This window comes from Salvelinus namaycush, chromosome 34 (genome assembly GCF_016432855.1).
Source record: "Salvelinus namaycush isolate Seneca chromosome 34, SaNama_1.0, whole genome shotgun sequence".
Taxonomy (NCBI): Eukaryota; Metazoa; Chordata; class Actinopteri; order Salmoniformes; family Salmonidae; genus Salvelinus; species Salvelinus namaycush.
This window is the reverse complement of record NC_052340.1, coordinates 106,317-126,666: the sequence shown is the minus strand read 5'-3', so window position 1 is coordinate 126,666 and position 20,350 is coordinate 106,317. Positions and strand designations below refer to the sequence as shown.

Genomic DNA, 20,350 nt, shown 5'->3' with positions numbered 1-20,350 from the left:
AGCAGGCGTGATACCCTCTACCTTTAAGCAGGTGTGATACCCTCTACCTTTAAGCAGGCGTGATACCCTCTACCTTTAAGCAGGCGTGATACCCTCTACCTTTAAGCAGGGTTCTTTCTACCTTTAAGCAGGTGTGATACCCTCTACCTTTAAGCAGGTGTGATACCCTCTACCTTTAAGCAGGCGTGATATCCTCTACCTTTAAGCAGGCGTGATACCCTCTACCTTTAAGCAGGTGTGATACCCTTTACCTTTAAGCAGGGTTCTTTCTATCTTTAAGCAGGGTTCTTTCTATCTTTAAGCAGGTGTGATATCCTCTACCTTTAAGCAGGGTTCTTTCTACCTTTAAGCAGGGTTCTTTCTATCTTTAAGCAGGTGTGATATCCTCTATCTTTAAGCAGGTGTGATACCCTCTACCTTTAAGCAGGGTTCTTTCTATCTTTAAGCAGGTGTGATATCCTCTACCTTTAAGCAGGGTTCTTTCTATCTTTAAGCAGGTGTGATATCCTCTACCTTTAAGCAGGTGTGATACCCTCTACCTTTAAGCAGGGTTCTTTCTACCTTTAAGCAGGTGTGATATCCTCTACCTTTAAGCAGGTGTGATACCCTCTACCTTTAAGCATGGTTCTTTCTACCTTTAAGCAGGTGTGATACCCTCCACCTTTAAGCAGGCGTGATACCCTCTACCTTTAAGCAGGCGTGATACCCTCTACCTTTAAGCAGGCGTGATACCCTCTACCTTTAAGCAGGGTTCTTTCTACCTTTAAGCAGGTGTGATACCCTCTACCTTTAAGCAGGCGTGATACCCTTTACCTTTAACCAGGGTTCGTTCTACCTTTAAGCAGGTGTGATACCCTTTACCTTTAAGCAGGCGCGATACCCTCTACCTTTAAGCAGGGGTGATACCCTCTACCTTTAAGCAGGTGTGATACCCTCTACCTTTAAGCAGGTGTGATACCCTCTACCTTTAAGCAGGTGTGATACCCTCTACCTTTAAGCAGGTGTGATATCCTCTACCTTTAAGCAGTGTTCTTTCTACCTTTAAGCAGGGGTGATACCCTCTACCTTTAAGCAGGGTTCTTTCTACCTTTAAGCAGGGGTGATACCCTCTACCTTTAAGCAGGGTTCTTTCTACCTTTAAGCAGGCGTGATACCCTCTACCTTTAAGCAGGGTTCTTTCTACCTTTAAGCAGGTGTGATACCCTCTACCTTTAAGCAGGTGTGATTCCCTCTACCTTTAAGCAGGTGTGATACCCTCTACCTTTAAGCAGGTGTGATACCCTCTAACTTTAAGCAGGTGTGATATCCTCTACCTTTAAGCAGTGTTCTTTCTACCTTTAAGCAGGTGTGATATCCTCTACCTTTAAGCAGGTGTGATATCCTCTACCTTTAAGCAGGGTTCTTTCTACCTTTAAGCAGGTGTGATACCCTCTACCTTTAAGCAGGGTTCTTTCTATCTTTAAGCAGGCGTGATACCCTCTACCTTTAAGCAGGGTTCTTTCTATCTTTAAGCAGGCGTGATACCCTCTACCTTTAAGCAGGGTTCTTTCTATCTTTAAGCAGGTGTGATACCCTCTACCTTTAAGCATGGTTCTTTCTATCTTTAAGCAGGTGTGATATCCTCTACCTTTAAGCAGGTGTGATACCCTCTACCTTTAAGCAGGGTTCTTTCTATCTTTAAGCAGGTGTGATACCCTCTACCTTTAAGCAGGTGTGATACCCTCTACCTTTAAGCAGGGTTCTTTCTACCTTTAAGCAGGTGTGATACCCTCTACCTTTAAGCATGGTTCTAAGCAGGGTTCTTTCTACCTTTAAGCAGGATTCTTTCTACCTTTAAGCAGGTGTGATACCCTCTACCTTTAAGCAGGGTTCAATTCTATCTTTAAGCAGGTGTGATATCCTCTACCTTTAAGCAGGTGTGATACCCTCTACCTTTAAGCAGGCTTGATATCCTCCATCTTTAAGCAGGTGTGATACCCTCTACCTTTAAGCAGGCTTGATATCCTCCATCTTTAAGCAGGCTTGATACCCTCTATCTTTAAGCAGGCTTGATACCCTCTATCTTTAAGCAGGCTTGATACCCTCTACCTTTAAGCAGGTGTGATACCCTCTACCTTTAAGCAGGTGTGATACCCTCTACCTTTAAGCAGGTGTGATACCCTCTACCTTTAAGCAGGGTTCTTTCTACCTTTAAGCAGGGTTCTTTCTATCTTTAAGCACGCCCTTTTGATTGCCCAGTGAAAACGCTAAGGACAAGCAGCACCAATTCCCCACAGATCCACCACTTGTGCCAGGGTTTAAGGGCTCATGGGTTCAAGTCACAAGACAAAGGATTACAGATGTTTCAAGTCGCAAATAATCAACAGCAAAGTTAAACTGCAATGATGGTAACAAATGAGTGAATATACAATGATACATTTTGTACAACTACGTACAGAGTCAGTAGAAAATAAAGTATATTTTACCACTGTAAATATATGTATATATAGATATATCCTATAAAACAGACCAGTTATGCTATGAATATAGCTACATGTAAAGCTTTATTTCTTATATATTACTAAAGACAGTACAGTATCAGTGGTTCCCTGACCATTCCAGCTGAAATGGCTTCTGACCAAGCATCTCCTCAGGGCAGCCCTTGCCTTATACCAAGGACCTGATGCAACCGTAGAATTATAATTCCATGGTCCGATGCGGCACCCCTCCACAGGCTGAGCGGTAAGCTCAGGGTGGGTACGAGGAGGAGGGGGGTGAGACCACGGAGGGAGCTGTCGGATGGCTGGACCCCTTTGGGAGCGTCCTCCCCTCTCCTCATCTCCAGGGCATGTCTGTGCCTCCTGTGTCGATTTTAGCCTTTCACAGAGATCTTGTTCTCCACGGCAGCAAGCATGGAACAGAATCGAGAGTTCTCATTGGTCAGCAGTTTGGACGGCTCATCAAACTCCACCACCTAAATGAAATGGAGGATGGGGAAAACAAAAAAAAAACAAGTCTTTAGGGATTCCTTGGAGCATAGATTTGGGGGAGTATCACTACATAAATGACGATTTAGTCAGACCTAAAAGCCTTCCAAGCCCATTAGCCAGTTGTAGAGACAGGAAATGTGAAAGTATGTAACCTCACGTTCCGCCTCCGTATGACCGACCCGGGATGCAAACCCTTGTTTAAAACAACTCTCTGTGACCACAAAGCAGCTTCCTGCCCTACCAAAACCGTGGCTTAGGTTGAGCTACAGGGCAACACAGCTTCAGGACTCACTAGCTAGCTAGTTCTGCTACATAGTACTAATCTTTCGTAAAAGGCGAGCAAATGTACAGTAGATGAGCTTGTGTTGTGTGTACCTGTCCCTGGTTGAGCACCATAATGCGGTCACAGTTGAGTACGGTGTGCAGCCGGTGGGCTATGGTCAGGGTGGTGCAGTCCTGAAAGGCATTGCGGATTGTCTCCTGGATCAGAGAATCCGTCTCCGAGTCCATTGCTGCCGTTGCCTCGTCCAAGATCAGGACCTGAGAGGGGAGGGGTCACCGAGAGCTAAGTCAGAAAGGTGCTGTGACCATAGAAGATTAAAGTTATCCTTCTACCCACAAGGTTGGCTACCTGGAATACCATTGGACGTCAACACACATGAAAATTACAATTCTCTCAATTCCCATTTTGTAGGGTACCTTGCACTGTCTGAGCAGGACTCTAGCAACACAGAGCAGCTGTCTCTCTCCCACGGAGAAGTTCTCTCCGTTCTCCACCACCTCTGACTCCAGCTTCAGGGGCAGCTGAGACACCTGGATGGATGGATGGAGAGAGGAAGAGAGAGAGAGTACTGAATCAAAGACAGGAAATTGAACATGGGTCTAATTTCTCAGTCCTGTGTTACCAATGCCGTTGTGAGCCTCTGTGCCTCTAACTCTATCCCACAAGCATCTTTCTAAAAACCAGTCATCTAGTGTAGTCTCTTACTCTGGACGCCCGAGTCCCGGATACTCACACACTCCTTCATGTGTGTCCGCTCCAGAGCGTCCCAGATCAGCTCCTCTGCGTATTGGTTAAAGGGGTCCAGGTTTGACCTGGGGGTGGATAGAGGACAAGGACAACTTCAAGACAATGCATCGGCAGTCACCAGATTACATTTGGACGAAAGGGAAAACCCCATGTGCCAACTCAGCAAGACCACACAACCACATCCGGAACGACCAGGCTCGTGACAGTGTTCGTTTACAGTCACAATAGTACAGTGAGAGTTTGAGTGGCGTGCCCACCTGACTGTGCCGCTGAACAGCACAGGCTCCTGAGGGATAATGGACAGCTTGCTGCGGAGGTCGGCCAGGCCGATGTCACAGATGTTGATGCCGTCTATCTTGATGGAGCCGCCACAGGGCTCCACCAGACGGAACAGAACTACCCCCAGAGAAGACTTCCCTGTGGACAGAGCAGGACAGGGAGGACATACTCTGTAGAATTAGAATGATGTAACAGTCACAAGCCATAAAACACATCCGGAGCTAGCCACCTCAGCTCAGGAATATCCTTCGAGAGACCAGAATGGCATTGACTTGAATGGCATTGTCTGTTCTAGTCATTCAAGTCATTTGCATACTTTCAGTGATTTTAAATTACATTTAAAAAGATAAATGTTTCAATAGGAATGAAGTGAAATTGACCTTGTTCCTGGATATAAAACAGATGATATGATATTATATGGGTAGGATTTTCAGATACATGATCAAACAGGGCACTGCTTCGAGAGATGCTTCCCTGACTGTTTCCACTGACCTGAGCCCGTCCGGCCCACTATGCCAATCTTCTCCTTGGGCCGGATGGTGCAGGACAAGTTCTTGAGAACCAGTGGCAAATTGTCTCTGTACCTCATCTCAGTCCCATCAAACACCACCTCACCCTCCTGGGGCCAGTCTGGTGGGGGCGCCTTGTTCTTGATGCGGGCCGGGGCCTCCAGCGCTAGAGACTGGGGGAAAGCAGGGGAGACCGCTCTGGGGTTCATCATAATAATAAAACTGCACTTCAATTGTTTAGCACCTTTCAAACACATACATTGCAGCCCAAAATGCTTAAAATGTGCAGTTAAAGTAACTCTGAAAAACGTCTAGGACATCTGTCTTCTTAGGGTTTCCTAGTTTTAGAATGATGAAAACACGCTGTAGGTCACGGTGGTAGCGAGACAACATATGCAGTGAGAGTGTGCAGTGCCATGTATTAGTAGTGCAGTAACCTCAATGTAGTGGTGAATTCTCTCCACAGAAGTGAAGCGAGCCTCAGTTTCAGAGGCTAGTCTGACTGTGAACTGGAACAGCCCTGTGAGCTGAAAGAGAGTGAGGGAGAGTGAGAGAGAGAGGGATAAGACATTATTTTAATGGGTTCTAAACTTGAAATATGAAATATCCTTTTTCATGTTACTGAGGGAGAGAAGGGAAATGCAGAACATTTACGTTCCATCAGAACATGTTATTGTTAGACATTAGGTATCCTATGGAAAGGAGAAGGGCCACAGTCTGGTACAAGTCAACAGGACAGCCAGGAGTTGGGTGAGGAATGTGGGCCGAGGTCAAGTCAGATGAAGTGAGAAAGAACAGACATCACTAAAGAAGTCTAGCAACAGAGTTGTAGTGGCTGTCCAGATGTGTACGGAGAAGACTCAGCATAGGAGGAAGGTTTAAATACCAGTGCTTGTGTAAATATGGCTGTCTTATGCAGCTGTGTGACCCAGTGGGTGAATAAACTTGGTTTGAGCTTTACTAGTCGTCCGTGAGTTTAGTTACAACCTAACAATTTATACAATTATATGTATTAATGTCATCTATAATGCTGTAACCATGTCCTCTTTTAATCAAGTTTCTAATAGTATCTAGATGTTTTGTCATTCAATAATGGATCCAGACAGCTCTGTTTAGATATATAACAACCAACCAAGGGAAAGATGAGTGACCGAAACAGAGGATAGAGGAAGTAAGAGAGAGTAAAGGGGGGACAGACTAGGGGAGTAATACTGCTAAGTGAAGAGAAAGTGACAGAAACAGAGGAGAAGGTAGAGGAAGTAACAGAGAGTAAAGGGGGGACAGACTAGGGGAGTAATACTGCTAAGTGAAGAGAAAGTGACAGAAACAGAGGAGAAGATAGAGGAAGTAACAGAGAGTAAAGGGGGGACAGACTAGGGGAGTAATACTGCTAAGTGACGAGAAACGTAAGGGGAAGAAGGCAGAGGAGAGCTGTGGTGGTAAGAGAAAAGCATGTATTTTATAATATATCTGCCACTTAAGCAGACACTTTTATCGTGAACCATTTACAGTACAGTGAGTGTACTGCATACTGTAAGTAAATGTGATCCCTGCGGGAATGGAACCTAAAACCTAGTCATTGCTGGCACCAAGCTCTTACCAACTGAGTCACACCATGTGTGTAAAAAACATAGGGGCAAATCCTAACAACAACTTTGAATGTTCACTTAGTCATCCATTGACATCGATGCATAAATAGGTGAAAATTAGTAAGATGTATCCTCAACCTGAAAGTCGTCTATGGGCCAGGAGAAACTATAATCCATGGTCCGGTTTTCTTAAAAACAGCCACTACAAACTTGTGCTGTTGCACAAGTGTGATAGGGGCATCAGTGCAATGTAAAAAAGAAAAGGCCATGACATTTACAGATGCCCCCATGATTCCTCATGGATTTTTAGCAAGCTAACCCATTTAAGTAGAAGTTAAGATTCCCCCCCGTAGCGAGGAATTTCTTCAAAGTAGAGGCACTGACCTGCACAGCGTAGGAGATGGCCAGGCCGGCATAGGCCGGGGGGATCTGGCCATGCATGAGGACTATCATGAGCGCTGTGATGCTGATCAGAGACACACTGATGACGTCCAGCCGCACGGCCAGCCAGCGCATGGCACAGCTGAACAGGTAGAAAGGAGCCTGGTTCTGATCCAGGAGCTCCTGATACCTGGAGACCACAACAGACGGGAAGCTTGAGGAAAAAGTACAACTTTTGAATCCTTGGTTTCTTGCTTTAGCCATCAACGAACTAGGATACTTGAAAGGGGCTATATGGAACTTTGTCTCTGGGGGTGCTCCCCTAAATGGACAGAATAGACAGACATGACCTCACTGTAAAGAAAGTTAATGCCTTCCCACACTCATGAACAAAGGTATGTTGCTTGCCTATAACTGAGGATTTGTGTGATTTCATGAGATAATACATGGATTAATATGACATCATATATAAACCATAGAGGCAACATTCAAGCGAACATATGACGTAAACAATTATAGACTACACTTCCATAGTGCATCTTTAACGAGACTGATCCGAGGGGTTTGGAGGAGCACATTTTCCAGTACAGATCTGGGATTAGCTTCCCCTCACCGCATACTAAACTTAAAGGGATAGTTTGGGATTTTGGCAATGAAGCCCTTTATCTACTTCCAAATAGTCAGATGAACTCGTGGATACCATTTTTATGTCTCTACGTCCAGTATGAAACAGAGATGGGACCAAGTCACAATTTTGCTAGTCCTAAGCAAGTCTCAAGTCTTAACCTTCGAGTCTCGATTCAAGTCCCAAGTAATAATGGGCAAGTCTCAAGTAAAGTCCCAAGTTCCACAGCTCAAGTCAAGTCAAGTCAAAAGTCCATAATACTGAGTTTCCAGTCCTCAAGTCAATGGTTTTATGCAAATGTAAATGCAATTCTTTACACTACTAGTACACTACATAAACTTGAGTCAAAGATCATATTATACATGTATTTTATTACTAAACTCAGCAAAAAAAGAAACGTCCTCTCACTGTCAAATGTGTTTATTTTCAGCAAACTTAACATGTGTAAATATTTGTATGAACATAACAAGATTCAACAACTGAGACAAACTGAACAAGTTCCACAGATATGTGACTAACAGAAGTTGAATAACGTGTCTCTGAACAAATGGGGGGGTGTCAAAATCAAAAGTATCAGTCAGTATCTGGTGTGGCCACCAGCTGCATTAAGTACTGCAGTGCATCTCCTCCTCATGGACTGCACCAGATTTGCCAGTTCTTGCTGTGAGATGTTACCCCACTCTTCCACCAAGGCACCTGCAAGTTCCCGGATATTTCTGGGGGGGAATGGCCCTAGCCCTCACCCTCCAAACCAACAGGTCCCAGACGTACTCAATGGGATTGAGATCCGGGCTCTTCGCTGGCCATGGCAGAACACTGACATTCCTGTCTTGCAGGAAATCACGCACAGAACGAGCAGTATGGCTGGTGGTATTGTCAGGCTGGAGGGTCATGTTAGGATGAGCCTGCAGAAAGGGTACCACATGAGGGAGGAGGATGTCTTCCCTGTAACGCACAGCGTTGAGATTGCCTGCAATAACAACAAGCTCAGTCCGATGATGCTGTGACACACCGCCCCAGACCATGATGGACCCACTACCTCCGAATTGATCCCGCTCCAGAGTACAGGCCTCGGTGTAACGCTCATTCCTTCGACGATAAACACGAATCCGACCATCACCCCTGGTGAGACAAAACCGCGACTCGACAGTGAAGAGCACTTTTTGCCAGTCCTGTCTGGTCCAGCGACGGTGGGTTTGTGCCCATAGGCGACGTTGTTGCCGGTGATGTCTGGTGAGGACCTGCCTTACAACAGGCCTACAAGCCCTCAGCCCAGCCTCTCTCAGCCTATTGCGGACAGTCTGAGCACTGATGGAGGGATTGTGCTTTCCTGGTGTAACTCGGGCAGTTGTTGTTGCCATCCTGTACCTGTCCCGCAGGTGTGATGTTCGGATGTACCGATCCTGTGCAGGTGTTGTTACACGTGGTCTACCACTGCGAGGACGATCAGCTGTCTGTCCTGTCACACTGTAGCACTGTCTTAGGCATCTCACAGTACGGACATTGCAATTTATTGCCCTGGCCACATCTGCAGTCCTCATGCCTCCTTGCAGCATGCCTAAGGCACGTTCACGCAGATGAGCAGGGACCCCGGGCATCTTTCTTTTGGTGTTTTTCAGAGTCAGTAGAAAGGCCTCTTTAGTGTCCTTAGTTTTCATAACTGTGACCTTAATTGCCTACCGTCTGTAAGCTGTTAGTGTCTTAATGACCGTTCCACAGGTGCATGTTCATTAATTGTTTATGGGTCATTGAACAAGCATGGGAAACCGTGTTTAAACCCTTTACAATGAAGATCTGTGAAGTTATTTGGATTTTTACGAATTATCTTGGATTATCTAAGGACTTTTATGCTACATTATCATCATTCATTCCCTCGCTATTGCAATGTATCGCTTTTGCAAAATATCAAAATTGGCCAAGAGTCTATCACCCATTTGTGAGGTATGGGGCCGCGGTATAATTCCCCCATGGCTGAACACACGCTCCACATTATGCTGGCATTGCAAAAGGCTGGAGAATATCGCCAACTCTTTCAGTAGTTTCCACACTCTCAATGAAAATATAAATTCCTTATGCCCCCTTTTCCAGCATCCGACAACTTCAGGTAGTTGCAATGAAGCACTGCTCTCACCTGCCTCAGACTGCGTTTTTACCCAAAGTAGTGTTGATGGTCTCCTGTTCTTCAACTTCCAGGTTATTCCATATGTCTGGATCCTCTAGGTGGTAATCATCATGGAAAGCCTCTTCCTCTTCACTTGGGAAGCACACTGAACACCTATTTCATGTTAGCTGCAATGTCACATAATGTCATCAACTTATGTTTGATCCCATACTAGTCACAGATGCCTGCAAACTGCTCGCATATTCGCTCCCATGTGTGTGATCCTCTAAAGCGGTTACCACCCAGCAGATTGCACTTTCGGTCCAGTGGGCGGTGACTCCAAGGAATTCTCTCCTCTTTCTGTCAGACCATATGTCTACTATGACAAAGATGCGGTCAGCTTGTGTCATCTGGTCTTTGAGTTGTGCTTCCCTGTCGGGCAACCAGGTTGTCAATCTTGGAGGTTATGGCTCTGCAACACACTCGGGAGTATTTGCTATCAACCACTGACAAAAAGTGATGAAAGCTCGTGTTCAACGATAGACAGGGGCATGTTACAATCCATAATCAGGTCTGACATTATGGAATTGGTGATAGCTTTCTGCTGTGGATGGTTTGTGTTGTACAGATTTGGAAAATGTGAGGCTGCTGATCATCTCGCTCTTCTGGTATTCATCAAAGCTATAAAATACGATTAAAAAAATAAATTTAAACATTTTCCTATATGATGGAGATGACAAAATCTCGATGTCACCATATTTTTTGTTTGAATTCATGAATGCGCATATTTAAGGAACCTGCTATTATACAGTCTGTAATTATCTATTTATTTAGATACATTTCCGTTTAAAAATGTTTTAATAGTAGGCCTACATAGGGATGTTAAAAACTCCGTACCCAAATGGTAGGGGGGAACCATTGCAAGCTAGTAAGTTCGAGAACATTACCTCACTTTAGCTAGAAATGTCCAATTAGAGTCGAGTGTTGTTGTCCCCACCCCACTCCCGCCCACTGGATGCGAGTTGCGGTCTGTGGAGGTTGGTTGGCTAATAACAGAAGGTGTTGCAAGAGGAGAGGAGGTGAGAGGATGAGAGGATGGTGATGCCCTTTTGGGATGGGGAAATCTAAACAAGTCTCCCTCATCTCTTGACTCATACAGCTCAAGTTACATCCCAAGTCATAGACGCTCAAGTCAAAGTCGAGTGGCAAATGCATATTCTTTCCGCCAAGTCAAGTCGCAAAATTTGCGACTCGAGTAGTACTTGAGTCCAAGTCACGTGACCCGACATCTCTGGTATGAAGGAAGTTAGTTTAGCGAACCAACGTGAACTAGCATTAGCGCTATCAATGCTAGCTGTACCCAAAGACTTCCAGTTTTTTGCACTAAGCTAGTTAGCATTGGCTTGTGAAACTACCTCAAACTTCATACTGGACGCAGAGACATAAAAATGGTATCCACATCATCTCACTCTGGGGAAGTTGATAAAGGGCATCATTGCCAAAATCCCAAAGTATCCCTTTAGACATTGATCTTGGGTCAGTTTGACATTTTCCCCACTAATGGTTAGAGGCAACTTCACCCTACACCTCAACGGCTCACCTGTCCAGGAACTCGTGGCCCCTGTTGTAGGCGTGGATGGTGGAGAGGCCCTGGATGCTGGAGGTGATGTGCGAGACGAAGGGCGACTGGGTGACGTTGTCTAGGCGCTTGAGCTCGCGGATGAACACGCGCGACACCATGTAGAGCATGGTGAAGAGCAGCACCAGGGGGCCCACAGCCACTAAGAACCAGGGGAAGATGCTGCCGATCACGCCCAGACAGAAGAAGACCAGGATGACATTCTGGATGAACATCTCTACCTGGAACGGCAGCCGTGTGTCCACTGGGAGGGAGGAAGAGGGGCGAGAGAGAAAAAAACATAGTTCAGTGACTATTACTTATTCCACTTGTGTAATCACCAAAAATGCTCAACTTTATTGCTATCATTACAGTTACAAAGACATTATGAAATTGCTCTGTACGGAACAACATTGTTGTTACAGTGCTTAGTGTAACACACAAGTACAAAAGCAGCTTCATGTTAAAAGGATATTTCAGTATTTTGGCAATGAAGACCTTTCTCTACTTCCCCAGAGTCAGATTAACTCATGGATATAATTTTTATGTCTCTGAGTTCAGTTTGAAGGAAGTTGCCAATTAGCGAAAATTATATTGCTAACTAGCGTTAGCGCAATGACTGGCAGTTTATGGGACCGTCCTGTAGACCAGGGGACTTCAAACTTTTCTTGCCCAGGGACAAAATAAATAAATAAAATGTCTTATCTTATCATGATAATGGCAAGGAGAAGTAAATGAACAGATGTGGTAGATTTTCATTATTCTGACCTCCCCACATTATAATTGGAAGAGGAAGTGTAAACTCTAACATAGCCTATTAGCTAGAAAGTTAACTCCAAACACATTTTCCCTAAGAGCGACTGTTAGCCATATGTCCAAGTCAAGAAAGCTTAACAGCAGCCAGCGGCACTTGTGCAAAAGTAGCCTATTCACGGGTGCTTTTTCAAAGCCTATGTCAGATATTTCAGTGAGTGTAATTGGGTCTTTCCACCAATTCGGTGCCTTTTGAGATGTGTACGTTTGTATGTATTTTTTATTTCCCACCTGATTTTAACATTCTCATAAAAAGCACATGTTCAACTTAATAAAAAGCATGTTTTCTCATCAAGAGGTTAAATAAAAAAATTACTATAGTAAGTGCCTATTAAGTACCAAATAAAGTAACATGGTTGACCGTAACAGGGTTGACGATTTCATCTTAAATCAGCCATCGATCCCCTTGTGAATGAGGAAATGGAAGCCTGTGGTGTGCAACAGGGACGGGCAATTGAATGCAAGCTTCACAAAAAACTATTTCAATTCTTAAAACATTTCTAACCTGTCTATCAAGGAGTAACAGGATTGACGTGTTAAGCTCGACCCACTCAGTTTTCCACCACCACCACAAAAAAAATGAAAAAACACCAGCTCCCTGCTTGATTTGACTATTAGACGTTCAATGTTTCATTTGAAAAACAATATTTATTTTTAAACCATATTAAAATGACAGTTCACGTAACAGGGTTGACCTTAAAATGAGGGACAGGGTTGACTTTTTTACCTTAAAATGAATCACTAGTCACATGAAATTCATAATAATCTTCAGAAATTACTTTGTCAAAGTAACTAAATAAATAGGGCTTTACAATGGTGGTGACAACTTGGGAGAAATATTGGGGTTAAGTGGGTTAAAATCTTTCTGGAAGTCACAGAGGGCGCACAGACGTATCATGTCAAAATGCTGAATTTTGGCACTTTAGCAGCTTCATTAAATAGTACCCGCAAAACACCAGTCTCAACGTCAACAGTGAAGAGGCGATTCCGGGATGCTGGCCTTCTAGGCAGAGTTCCTCTGTCCAGTGTCTGTTATTTTGCCCATCTTTTATTGTTAATGGCCAGTCTGAGATATGGCTTTTTCTTTGCAACTCTGCCTAGAAGGCCAGCATCCCGGAGACGCCTCTTCACTGTTGACGTTGAGACTGGTGTTTTGTGGGTACTATTTAATGAAGCTGTCAGTTGAGGACTTGTGAGGCGTCTGTTTCTCAAACTAGACACTCTAATGGACTTGTGAGGCTTCTTGCACAGTTGTGCACCGGGGCCTCCCACTCCTCTTTCTATTCTGGTTAGAGACCGTTTGCTCTGTTCTGTGAAGGGAGTAGTACACCGTGTTGTACGAGATTTTCAGTTTCTTGGCAATTTCTCGCATGGAATAGCCTTCATTTCTCAGAACAAGAATAGACTGACCAGTTTCAGAAGAAACTATTTGTTTCTGGCCATTTTGAGACTTATCGAACCCACAAATGCTGACGCTCCAGATACTCAACTAGTCCAAATGAGGCCAGTTTTAATGCTTCTTTAATCAGAACGACAGTTTTCAGCTGTGCTAACATAATTGTAAAAATGTTTTCTAATGATCAATTAGCCTTGTAAAATGATCAACTTGGATTAGCTAACACACCGTGCCGTTGGATTGCTGATAATGGGCCTCTGCACGCCTATGTAGATATTCCATAAAAAAATCTGCCGTTTCCAGCTACAATAGTTATTTATGGACAAAAAAATGTGCTTTTCTTTCAAAATCAAAGACATTTCTAAGTGACCCCAAACTTTTGAACGGTAGTGTGAATATATATACACACACACTACATTCGGAAAGTATTCAGACCCCTTGACCCCTTGACTCCACATTTTGTTACATTACAGACTTTTTCTAAAATGGATTAAATCGTTTTTTCCCCTCATCAATCAACACACAACACCACATAATGACAAAGGAAAAACAGTTGGTTTTTTTGGGCAAGTTTATAAAATAAAACTACTGAAATATCACATTTACATAAGTATTCAGACCCTTTACTCAGCACCTTTGGCAGCAATTTCAGCCGTGAGTCTTCTTGGGTATGACGCTACAAACTTCTCTGTAGATCCTCTCAAGCTCCGTCAGGTTCGACGGGGAGCATCGCTGCACAGCTATTTTCAGGTCTCTCCAGAGATGTTCAATCGGGTTCAAGTCCGGGCTCTGGCTGGGCAACTCAAGGACATTCAGAGACTTGTTCCGAAGCCACTCCTGTATTGTGTTGGCTGTGTGCTTAGGGTCGTTGTCCTCTTGGAAGTTGAACCCAGTCTGAGGTCCTGAGCGCTCTGCAGCAGATTTTCATCAAGGATCTCTGTACTTTGCTCCGTTCATCTTTCCCTCAATTCTGACTAGTCTCCCAGTCTCTGCCACTGAAAAACATCCCCACAGCATGATGCTGCCACCACCATGCTTCACCGTAGGGATGGTGCCAGATTTCCTCCAGACGAGACGCATGGCATTTAGGCTAAAGAGTTCAATCTTGGTTTCATCAGACCAGAGAATATTGTTTATTTTGGCAAACTCCAAGCGGGCTGTCGTGTGGCTTCCATCTGGTCACTCTACCATAAAGGCCTCACTGGTCGAGTGTTGCAGAGATGGTTGTCCTTCTGTAAGGTTCTCCCATCTCCACAGAGGAACGCTGGAGGTCTGTCAGAGTGACCATAGGGTTCTTGGTAACCTCCCTGACCAAGGCCTTTCTCCCCCGATTGCTCAGCTCGGCTGGGTGGCCAGCTCTAGGACGAGTCTTGGTGGTTACAAACTTCTTCCATTTAAGAATGATGTGGGCCACTGTGTTCTTGGGGACCTTTAATGCTGCAGAAATGTTTTGGTACCCTTCCACAGATCTGTTCCTCGACACAATCCTGTCTCGGAGCTCTCTATTCCTTTGACCTCATTGCTAGGTTTTTGCTCTAACATGCACTGTCAACTGTGTATTTAATATTTTCACACTTGAGTTCTAAAGGTCGCCACAGCATGAGTTGTTTTATGCACATGATTTCAGAAGGCACTCACTGTTCCAGAATGTGATTGTTATGTAACAGGACAGTTAACACACACGCTGCCAGCTAATTATCGATTGGCTGCTTCAACTGGTCAATTTGTAATTATTTTCTAACAAGTTGTATTTTCTAACAACAATTTGTTCCGCCTCATTAATTCACATAGAAGTAGCCCATTTCAGTGTTGCGGACAATTTATGTTTGAGGCTTTACTGAACCGAGCAAACTTCCCTCTTGGAGAGGGAAGAGTGTGCAAAGCTGTCATCAAGGCAAAGGGTGGCTACTTTGAAGAATCTCAAATATAAAATACATTTTGATTTGTTTAAAACTTTTTTTGGTTACGACTTGATTCCATATGTGCTATTTCATAGTTTATGTCTTCACTATTATTCTACAATGTAGAAAATAATAACAAATAAAGAAAAACCCTTGAATGAGTAGGTGTGTCCAAACTTTTGACTGGTACTGTATATATATTTTATTTTCCGCAGACCCCCTGCAGTAGCCCCGGTTGAATAACCCTGCTGTAGACTTCCAGTCATTGAGCTAACACTAGTTAGTATTGGCTCAAGTAACTACCTCTAACTTCCGTTATATTGGACACAGAGACATAAAAATGGTAAACCACAAGTCCATCTGACTGCCAAAATCCCGAATTATCCCTTTAAGTGTAATCCTTTTTAATTTGCTGTTTGTAGATTCGTACAGTACAACAGGGTTGTGTTCATTAGGCAATGTGCCAGAAAGCAGTTTGAAACGTTTTGTAACGGAAAACGAAAATGAGTGACCTCCAGGTAGTCCCTTCCTGTTTCAGTCGGTTTTCTTCCATTTGATGCCTAATGAACACAACCCAGGTACATGTGTCAGAGGACTGCTCCAGTTGGTCCATACCCTCGTCCATGTCTTTAGAGAAGCGGTTGAGGATACGTCCAGTGGGCGTGGTGTCAAAGAACTTCATGGGGCTGCGGAGAATCTTCCGGAAGAGCTCCTCGTGAAGCCTGGACGAAGCCTGCAAAGTGCCCTGAGGGTACAATAATAGTAGTCACTTTATTTTGGGATTTTTACTTCATACATTATCTATTTTAGTTTAGTAGTTTAGTTTATTAAGATTCACCCATCAGTCCATTGGAGAAATCTCCCTGGGGTCATACGCAAACACATAGTACCAGACAAAACACACATACAACAATCTGATCTTTTACCTTGACAAATATGATGCCGCGCAGCAGTTTTAGCAGCAGCATGACACCCATAGACGAGGCGTAGACTCCAGCGTAGCGCTGCATCAGGGGGTTGTCCCTCATGCTTTCACTCACAACCGAACTGTTCCCCACCAACACCGTGGTATTCTACACACAGGACAGCATATTCAATACTCAGAACACTCAGATATGGCAGTATTCTGGGGGGTGGTCGCTGGTTCAAATCCCAGGTCGGTCAGTAAAGGTGAGACGACCTGGCGACAAGAAGGCTAATGGTTTTTGACCCCAGGTATCTTCTGATGTCGTGCCTTTGTGCAAGGAGCTTAATAACTCCTTAAAGCACTCGATGACAAGATGCTTCAAGGAGCATCTGGAAAATAACTATATGAAACAAATTAATTGTTGTAACTGAGCTTTTCTCTCCGGAAGGTGAATGCATGGGGAGGGGCTGTGAGAGGCCTTGGGAAGTCCTTGGAAGAGCAGTTTGTCTACTGACCCTTATGTTGCCCATCAAGTGTGCATGCTGCTATTCGGTTCAAAGGGCAAGGGAAACAGTCAGTCTCCTCAGAAATACACATACGGATATACTAAACCTTACCCCCCCTCACACGCGCACAGACATATTGACATCAAGGTCACATGTACACATTTAATATTTAAGTACACCTCTCCCCTTACACCTGCTCTCACCACTGATTAGTTGATTAGTGTCTGTCCATATCTCAACACACCAACACTAGTGTGGGAAAACTGACCCATTCAGTTAATAGTGTTGGGGAGTTTAGTGACTACTATTCCCAAGTTATTGTTGTTACAGTTTCTAACAAAGGCACATTTACTTCTTCTCCAAAGAGAAGTTCAGTTTGTATGTCTGGCAGCTTTCAGGACATCCAGAATGTTGACCTAATCCCTCCAAAAGTTTAGGCCTAAACAAAGCCTAAAAAAACGAATCTCAGTAAGTAAATAAGGCTGTCTCTTGGAGATTTGATTTTGAGAAAGAAAATGACAATTCCAATTCATCTCCTGAATTGACTGAATAGATAAGAGATTGACCCACAACCCTGGGCATTGGGGCAAAGTGTGATCAGGAACAGACTTTCACATCACTACCGTGTCTGCATATTGATTTAAAATCTAAACTAAAAAAAGACGGATCAACGGCAACACCGTTGTAAACAGTAACGTTTATTTTCCAAATCAACAGTTACGTTAACATTCTCCAACTCCAATGCCCAGGGTATATGAAATGGATGAATTGAAATCCAAAAAGTGCCATTCCCTTTCGAGGCAGACTTTTCTACTCTCAAATCCAATTCGCTTCCAGAATCGACCAGTACAATGAAACCTGTCACCTGTGCCACTCACCCCGCTGCCCTGCTTGATCCAGTAGCTGAGCCACCAGTTGCTGAAGGCCGTGCTGCCCACGTTGAGGACGAAGAGGGCCAGGATTAGGAGGAAGGCCAGCGCTCCACCCGAGGCCTGGATGTAGACGCCGTACACAGACCAGGGGACCGAGCCCCCCCTGCGCTCCTCCACCTGCATCAGCTGGCCTGGGGGACGAGGAGAGAGGAAGGTTGAGGTTGAGGTTTAGTAAGGGACAGAGGCTGTGCTGGGTGTAATCTAATTCCCAGACACTTCCGCCCACCTAGCAGCTGGGGACGAGGTTATTTTCTATTAGCACTGAACTCTGGGAAAAGTAGTTAATACCGGTACTAATTGTGGAAAGAATTATGAACTTCACTCATAATATGTTCATGAGAGGACCGCAATAATTTACATTCTTGTGTATTGTGTATCCTTGTGAGTTGTGTATAAAATGCCGTCACGTGTGTTATAAGTGTGATGGTTATTTTAGTAAACTTTGCTCATGGCTTTTTGAGGACTGTTTTGCAGACATGTTACTTTATCCTCGGTCTCAATACTCTTTAACAGTCTCCTTTTCTATCAAAGCACTAGAAGATATAAAGGATGGATAACATTCCACCACATGGCTCTCATTCATCAAGTGCTTTATGGTTATGACTGAGGGAAAGGAGCTGAGGACAATTACATTTACCTTTATTTGACCTTTATTTGACCTTTATTTGACCTTTATTTGACCTTTATTTGACGAGGCAAGTCAGTTAAGGACAAATTCTCATTTACAATGACGGCCTACACCGGCCAAACCCGGACGACGTTGGGCCAATTGTGCGGCGCCATATGGGACTCCCAATCACGGCCGGTTGTGATACAGTCTGGAATCGAACCAGGGTCTGTAGTGACGCCTCAAGCACTGCAATGCTGTGCCACTCGGGAGCCCCAATAGTCCGCATGCACGCACATTCTGTAGCTAGTACAATTGTTCCATACCGCTGTCTTTGCTAACAGGCTTGTCCTTCTTTATAGATCCAGACTTCGTGTTCTCTGGGGGTTTCTTTAGGGAGTTCCGAGACTTCTTAGTTGGCACCTTTTGAGGAACAGTGACATGTTATATGCTAACCACAATACAACCACAATATAGACCACACTCAATTTACATGACATATGCAAACTACATTTAAACAAGACATCAATGATGGACATCTGAAATAAATTGTACTCGAAAACATATTTTTTTAGCTTAACTGTCTATACACACACACACCTGTCCCGCTCACCTCTATGAAGGACGTCTCTCCCAGCTGTAGGTTGTTGAACATGGCTGCGTAGTCTCTATTGAGACGCATCAGGTCCTCATGGCTGCCCTGCTCCGTGATGCTGCCCTCCCTCATGAAGATGACATCATCGCAGTCCACCAGGTACTACACACACAGTGAGATTTAATTCCCCCTCCCTGGAGCCCAACCTAGCAATGAGAAAATGCTGTTGTGCAGGAAATTTGGCATTCACCCAGGTCCTACCAAACAAATGTTATAACAAATAATTGCTTCTTAAGGTTAATAAAATACCTTCTGTAGCTTATCTAAACCTTATGCACATGTATCTTATGTAGATCTTATGTAGTGCTTTGCAAACCATATAAAATGTATAAAGTATTCACCTGCAGCTGGTGAGTGACAAAGATGATCGTCTTGTGGCGGAGCTGCTTTTTGATGGCGTTGTTGAAGATGTGGTTGCCCACGTGGGCATCCAGTGCGCTGAGCGGGTCGTCCAGGATGTAGATGGCTCGGTCACTGTACAGGGCACGTGCCAAGCTGATCCGCTGGCGCTGCCCGCCACTCAGGTTGGCGCCACGCTCTCCGATCTGAAGAGACATAATGGACTCATTGATTGATTAATATAATAACAATACATATGAAGGTGCAGGGGCAGATTAGGCATTTGGCAATTCTGGCAAATGCCAGATGGGCTGGACCATTTTTTAGTTGAGTAGGCTGGATGATTTTTTTTTTTTTTTTATACAAATAAAAATGAATAAAGAAATTGATATGGCCGGCGGCCCATGATCCTGTTGAGATTTGTCACACCAGATGTGTCACACCAGATACTGACTGGTTTTCTGATCCACACCCCTAGGTATCTGTGACCAACAGATGCATATCTGTATTCCCAGTCATGTGAAATCCATAGATTAGGACCTAATGAATTCATTTCAATTGACTGATTTCCTTATATGAACTGTAACTCAGTAAAATATTTGAAATTGTTGCGTTTATAATTTTGTTCAGTATGAAATAGTAACACAAAATAACAATAACGAGGCTATGTACAAGAGTACTGGTACCGAGTCAATGTGCAGGGGTACGAGGCAGTTGAGGTAATTATGTACATATAGGTAGGGGTAAAAGTGACTAGGCAATCAGGATAGACAAACAGAGTAGCAGCAGTGTTGGTAGTTGAGGTAATATGTACATATAGGTAGGGGTAAAAGAATAGAAAGAGTGGGAATCCCCGGTGCACAACTGAGCAAGAGAGCAAGTCCTCAACTGGCAGCTTCATTAAATAGTACCCGCAAAACAAAAAAATGAAAAAATAAATAAATAAATGAAAATGTCTAAAAACCTGTTTTCGCTTTGTCATTATGGGGTATTGTGTGTAGATTGATGGGGAAAATGTATTTTATCCATTTCAGAATAAGGCTGTAACATAACAAAATGTGGGGTCTGAATACTTTCCGAATGCACGTTATGTTTTGATTTCTAAGACATTCTAAGGTTTGTATCATTCACAACTAAAGTTGCCAAATAACTCTAAATATAGCGCAAAGGATCTGTTTCAAATTATCGATTTT

General features: G+C 43.9%; 1 protein-coding gene across 1 annotated transcript in view; it reads right to left on the bottom strand.

The window, feature by feature from the left end:
• Positions 1-2,586: 2,586 nt before the first annotated feature.
• LOC120029072 (multidrug resistance-associated protein 5-like) overlaps positions 2,587-20,350 on the bottom strand; it is a 90,368-nt gene continuing 72,604 nt past the window's right edge. The window contains exons 14-28 of the mRNA XM_038974377.1: positions 19,160-19,363; positions 18,777-18,920; positions 18,490-18,586; positions 17,503-17,687; positions 16,138-16,284; positions 15,827-15,956; positions 11,084-11,366; positions 6,761-6,947; positions 5,225-5,314; positions 4,771-4,960; positions 4,257-4,416; positions 3,986-4,064; positions 3,669-3,782; positions 3,345-3,509; positions 2,587-2,953 (exon numbers count right to left, since the gene is read on the bottom strand). Coding sequence (XP_038830305.1) covers positions 2,852-2,953; positions 3,345-3,509; positions 3,669-3,782; positions 3,986-4,064; positions 4,257-4,416; positions 4,771-4,960; positions 5,225-5,314; positions 6,761-6,947; positions 11,084-11,366; positions 15,827-15,956; positions 16,138-16,284; positions 17,503-17,687; positions 18,490-18,586; positions 18,777-18,920; positions 19,160-19,363 — 2,277 coding nt within the window. The 3' untranslated portion in view covers positions 2,587-2,851. The remainder of the gene's footprint in view (positions 2,954-3,344; positions 3,510-3,668; positions 3,783-3,985; positions 4,065-4,256; positions 4,417-4,770; positions 4,961-5,224; positions 5,315-6,760; positions 6,948-11,083; positions 11,367-15,826; positions 15,957-16,137; positions 16,285-17,502; positions 17,688-18,489; positions 18,587-18,776; positions 18,921-19,159; positions 19,364-20,350) is intronic.